Source organism: Zingiber officinale, chromosome 7B (genome assembly GCF_018446385.1).
Source record: "Zingiber officinale cultivar Zhangliang chromosome 7B, Zo_v1.1, whole genome shotgun sequence".
Lineage (NCBI taxonomy): Eukaryota > Viridiplantae > Streptophyta > Magnoliopsida > Zingiberales > Zingiberaceae > Zingiber > Zingiber officinale.
In genome coordinates this window covers 94,870,840-94,877,162 of record NC_055999.1, presented here as the reverse complement: position 1 = coordinate 94,877,162, position 6,323 = coordinate 94,870,840, and the positions used below count along the sequence as shown (strand labels likewise).

Sequence of the window (6,323 nt, the reverse complement as noted above, 5' to 3'; positions counted from 1 at the left end):
TGTGTAAAAGTACATTTTATTCATACAATATGTGTTTTTTAAAGGAAAACTAAAAACAAATCCAAAATGTTTTTCTGTCCTCCACCCAAATTTTCTGCCAGAAAACAAGAAGACACTGAGAACCCAATTACCAATGGCTTTTGTCTGACATACATTCCACTACCCTCATACCGCATAAACAACACAAAAGTCAAGATCCCAAAGCAAACAAAAATATTTAAAAAAACAAATCACAAAAATTCGTATGCTCAATTGATTATTCCTTAACATTATTAAATTTGAAGTGGTGTCTGGTCTGCGCCACCCACTCACTGCATCAAATTCAAAAACAGGAACAGCAGCCCACCCATTTCCTCCTCCCTCATCTCCCTTCAGCTGCTAAATTCAGCAATCAGTCGGCTTTCCAGCCAAATTTAGCACCTGTTCCCATTTTTCATTACAAATTTAGTTCTTCATCGTCTACAAATGATCAACTTAAACACGGTTAACTATTAACTAATGCTATCTTAATCAGTTTCATCTGCTTCAGCTCTTGCTGGCATGCATGCTCTATCTGAAACTTCCTCCGAACAAAGCTGCACTAGGGTGCCAGAAATCACCGGCAGTCTCGCCGGCCACCGGGTACGTGCCGCTGATCGGAACCAAGCACAGCCCTCGGCTTCTCAGGTCAGCTAGCTGCTTCGCGGCATCGCGGTTTTCCGGCTGCTGCTCGTTGATCATCTGCATTAAGTTTGGCACCTGCTTATGGTTACTGGGAAGCCCATCTTTGAAGTAGGGACTACTTAGAACCTAAAGTTCGATCGAAAAATTACATTTAAAGTTAGCGATCGCTGTTGCATATATATGAACTATAAATATTGGAAGTTGATTGACATAAATGGCAGTGCTTACGCCGACTTGATCATGGAGGAACTTGATGTAATCGATGGCTTCTTGGAGAACTGATGCAGTGTCAGTCTGCAATCAATGTAATAAAGAAAGATTCATAATTTGTTCTCGATCGAGTTAATTAAAGGGAATATATACCTTTCCAAAAGGCGAAACTAGTTGCTGAAGGGCAGTGACTCTGTCCCCCAACTTCTCCTTCCTCACCTTCATGTTAAAAGACTCAAGATAGTACAAAAGCAAATAGATCTAATTAAAGCTGCATGATGAATCATAATCTACGGAAATCTTATCATCTGGCCGTACCTTAAAGGGCGGTAATGGCGAAGAAGAAGCCGCCTCCACGCGCGGCCTTTTCTGATCGCCTCCAGTTTTCTTGGCGGAGGAAGAAGAGCATGCGTCATGAGTTGCTGAACTGACCATCTATGAACACAAACGCAAAATTGATAAAGCTAAGGTTCCAAAATCACAATAACATACTTATTTATCCGAATTAAAATTTATATATATATATATATATATATACCTTGCGGCCACAAGTAGTAGTTTTGGAAGCTAGAGTTGGAGGATGGAAGATCGAGTTGCCATGATCAGCGCCGGTTGTAGTGTTAATATTACACCATGGAGAAGTGTTGCCGGCGATGAACTGCAACTGGTTATTTACCTCTTGGCTTAGAAGAGGCTTAGGCCATGATCCATAAGAGCTAATTGGATTCATACTGCTGTGATGAATCGATTCATCACCAGGGCTGGAACTATAGTGTTGGAACAAAAAATTATGGTCCATGGCAGAAACCATGGGAGAATCCTGCTTCTCGATGCAAGCTCTCGAACCCAGTTCTTGATCTTGAAGCATGGAGAGAAAAGTCTCAGGCCTTTCGCCATTCCTGTATATATATATGTATGTATATATTTCAGAAAACTGCATCACATACATGCATGAAATCAATCGAACATAGATGTTCAAGATCACGTACAGTAAGGCTTGCGTCCAGGAGATGGAGGAATCGATGAAAGAATGAGGGGCGACTTCTTGGAAGGTGATGGAGCTGCCACAAGCTGATCCTGAAGACTCATCACAGGACTGGAGATGCGGTTTAGCTTCGCTGCCCAACTCAGTTGCAGTGGCGGTGCTCCACCAACTGCATCTGCCTCCGTTGCTCATCATTTTGTGATCGCCGTGAGCCGCTTTTTCTCTTGGCTTCTTGCCGGTTGCGTGGGAAGGAGGCTTGTTAGGGTTGATGGAGAGAATATCGGAGGATTGATCGAGGATTTGATATACGTAAATATTGGAACCTTCAAGAGGAAGCTGAAGCCAAAGGAATAGATGTAAGATGACCATTATAAGTCTTTAATTTGCTATGTTTTTACACTTTACTCTGTAGAGTTCAATTAATTATAAATCTGAACTCATGGATTGTGCACTCATATATATATTCTGCTGGATTGTTCTTTATATTTACTTGGGCAGAAAGGAATATGATGCAGTTTCTTTTACTTTAATGGATTCAAAGTAGAGGTGTAGAGCAGAGTACAGTACAGTCTCTCATTAACCTTGCTTTCCTAAACCCAGAAAAAAGAAAGGAAGAAAAATAAAAGAAAAAAGGAAGGGGGAAAAAGGAAAGCTGCCCTACTTTGAGAGAAAGAGTGAATCACACAAGAAACAGGTAAACCAGCTTTTTTCCTTTTTATAAATTTTCATGATTAGTGAGAAGTGGTCTAGATGCACATGATCTTGAGAAGGAAGCTAAGCCATGTAAAAGATTTCTTTTTGGATGAAAGAAATAGAACATTTATCACGATGCCAAAAAAAAGTTTGCCCGGAGATCATAGAGATCTTTTATGAAAAGCACTAGTTGACTTGCGTGTGAACAATGCAAATAGAACATAAAAGACGATGTCAAGTAAGAGAAAAAAGAGAAGCAATGGAAGCTAGATAATTGTATTTAAAAACTTAGGATTTGTAAAAGAAAATGAGGTATAAATAGATAATAAAAAAAATAATAAAAGGCTAATTTACCCATATATAATAATAGTTTAACATATACTAACATCCCCTCAAATTCTCAATGCACTATAACATAAAACATCGAGAATTTGTTAACAAGAAATTGAAAACGTGCGGTGAAATATGCCTTGGTAAGCAAGTCTATAATCTGCATAGAAGATGAGACAAATGACAAAGTGATGATGTTATTCTGATAGTGATGGTGAATGAGATGACAATCAATCTTTATTTGTTTGGGGCGCTTAGGAAAGACAGAATTGTGAGTAATTTGAATGACACTAGAGTTGTCACAATGCATAGGGATAGAGTTCGAGAAAAAAAATACTCGTATCAACAAGTAGTCAACATAACCAAACAATTTCAACAATAGTAGAGGTCATAGCACGATATTCTATTTCGGTAGAAGAAGCGAGACAGCATGTTACTTTTTACTCTTCTAAGAGATAAGGGAATCTTCCAAGAAAATATAAAATCCTGTAGTAGACTTGCAAATATGTAGAATCATCACCACAATATGTATCTAAATAGATGCACAATTCTAAGGTAAAAGTGGAAGGATAAAGAAGACTATGAAACTAGGCACCTTGAAGATATCGAAGGGTGCGAAGCACAACTCCCCAATATACTAAAGTGGGAGAAATAACAAGCTGGCTGACAATGTGTACATCATAAGAAATGTCAGGTCTAGTGATGGTGAGAAACACTAAACTGCCAACTAGAGTGTGATATTAAAAAAGGATCCGGCAAGGGAACACCATCAATAGAAGAGTATCAAGCATTAAAGTCAAGTGGAGTATCAAAAGTGCGAGTGTCGAATAGATGAGCTTACTCTAGAATGTCACCAAGATATTTAGATTGCGAGAGAAGATAGCCACTAGGAAAATAAGATACTTCACGTCCCAAAAAATAACGTAGATGACCCAAATCTTTCATATCAAATTCACGAGTCAAATACAATTTCAACTCTTCTATCCCACTTATATCATTCTCTTATAATAATCATGTTATCAACATAAAGAGAGAGTAATGTACGACCTAACAAAGTACAATAAATAAAAAGAGCCGAGTCATGCTGGCTAGGAAGAAAGCCAAGAGATTCAATCATAATGGAGAACTTGGCAAACCAAGCTCAAGGCTCTTGTCTAAGGTTATAAAGAGCCTTCTTCATACTGCAAACTTCACCAAGGTTGTGAGTGACATCTGGTGGAGGCACCATGTAAACTTCTTTTTGAGGATTTCCATTTAAAAAATATTTTTACCATCCATTGGCGAACTAATGCAACTGTAATGAGAGTACAAATAGAAACAAACTTGGAAACTAGAACAAAAGTTTCCTTATAATCCATATCATACTATTGGAAAAATCCTTTAGCAACCAAACGAGCTTTATACCGCTCAACTGACCCATCGTATTTAGTTTTGATCTTATAAATCCATCGAGAACCAATCTCACACTTCCTAACGGAAGAGGAACAAGATCCTAAGTACCTTTTGATACAAAACAGAAAGTTCTTCCGCTATAACCTACTGCCAAAGAGGATCAAAAGCAGCCTCTCTATAAAAGGAGAGCTCAGATAATTGGTGAATAGAAGCCAAAAAAAAATAGAATAAGTAGAATACACAAAATTAGTAATTGAGTGGACTTACGAGATCATTGAGGGTAATGAGGAGAAGAATCCGCTATCATAGGAGCATCATGGGAAGTAAAGGGATTATCGAGAAACTGATGACCAGAATCTATATATGTGTCAATCCTATAAGTAGCATATGAATAATTAAAAAAAGAGGTGATAGGGTGGTCTAATTATGGGTAAACATGATATGACATTTCATCGGAGTCAGTATAAAAAGGATCAATATGAGTGATATCAGATTTTTGAAGATTAGTAGTGTCAAGGGGAATGAAATAGAATGAGATGTGATCGAGAAAACAACATGATCTGAGACATGTAGTTTTTAACTAATTGGATCATAACATCTATATTCCTTTTGACCCTCACTGTAGCCAAGAAAATACAAACAACATATCGAGAATTAAGATTACTACGTTTAACTTGACGACGAAGGACAAAATATGTGGATCCAAAAACTCTTAAGATAGAATAATCAAGAACATAACCATATAGTTTTTTCAAAGGAGACAAAAACTAGATGGAATTTTATTGATAGAATGGACTATAGTAAAAATAGCTTCCCCCAAAACTTGCTAGGAACATATATAGATAGTAGGAGAGAATGTGGCAGTTTCAACAATATATTTATGTTTTTTCAGCAACAATGTTTTGTTCAAGAATGTCAATACAAGAACTTTGATGAAGTCTACCATCTGAAGCAAGTAGTCGAAAAAAGATTAGATGTATATTCGCCACCCACGTCACATCGAAATTATTTAATAACATCATTATATTGAGTTTTAACCATGACATGAAACATATGATAGACTAAGAAAATCATAACGATATTTCATAAGATAAATCCAAACGTAATGAGTGTAATCATCAAAAAAGAAAACGTAGTATTGGGATCCACCAGATGTACGAATAGAAGATGGATCCTACACATCATAATGAACTAACTCAAAAGGTACAAGAGAAAATAGAGATACTTCTATAGAAAGGTAAAGCAGAGAATTTTGCCAATTTGCAACCACAACAATATGAAATGTCCTGCGTTTGTAATTTATTTTTAAATTTCCTTTAGAAGCTAAGTATTTCAAATGAGAAGAAGAAACATGTCCAAGACAAGAATGTCACAAATAAAAATCAGAAGAAATAGAGCTTAACCGAAAGGATGACAAATCAACACTAAAAGTTGCAACATCTAGAACTTTTAGTTCTTCTAATACATATAGTACCCCTTGCCTATGGCCTATCTCAATCTGCTTTTGGGATTGTGGATCTTGCACGTAACAAAAAGATAAAGCAAAAGAAATTGAGAAATCAGAATCACATAATTGACAGACTGAGACAAGATTTAAAGTAAGATTAAGAATATAATATACATTAGACAAAAACAAATTAGACATACAAATAGAGTCAACACTAGCTAATGACATGGTAGAATCATCAATGGTTATGACGACATAGAAAAAGATGAATTTATAGATATAAAAGAATTGACATTAGAAGACATATGATGCGAAGCTTCAAAATCAAAGATTTAGATAGGGAGATGTATACATGAGATACCACTAGAGGGCAAACTATGTGAGAAGAGGTAAATATAACATGTGGCTGAGATGCAAGGAACTTCTGAAACTGTTTAGTAAGAGCAGTGATTGTGGTATTTGATGATTGAGTTACTCCAAAGTCTGTAGGAGGAACTGTTGTTGCCATGTTGGTGCTCCAGGTTTAAGAATCATTATTGTGGTTGACTACTGGATTTTCAAGGAGAAGATAAAAACAACAGTCACATTTTTTCAGTCGTCAGG

The 6,323-nt window shown here is 36.7% G+C and overlaps 1 protein-coding gene across 2 annotated transcripts; it reads right to left on the bottom strand.

The window, feature by feature from the left end:
• Positions 1 to 243: 243 nt before the first annotated feature.
• On the bottom strand, positions 244 to 2,242 carry LOC122006361 (transcription factor bHLH112-like). Of its 2 annotated transcripts, none has more exons than XM_042561833.1 (6): positions 1,863 to 2,242; positions 1,412 to 1,772; positions 1,192 to 1,308; positions 1,027 to 1,107; positions 892 to 957; positions 244 to 789 (listed from the first exon to the last, which is right to left on the bottom strand). In XM_042561833.1, exons 1-6 carry the CDS (start codon positions 2,225 to 2,227, stop codon positions 550 to 552), a joined length of 1,230 nt encoding a protein of 409 aa, XP_042417767.1. In that variant the 5' UTR covers positions 2,228 to 2,242; the 3' UTR covers positions 244 to 549. The 2 variants fall into 2 exon arrangements, with proteins under 2 accessions (XP_042417767.1, XP_042417768.1); XM_042561834.1 differs by having other exon boundaries at positions 1,027 to 1,092.
• Positions 2,243 to 6,323: the final 4,081 nt, after the last annotated feature.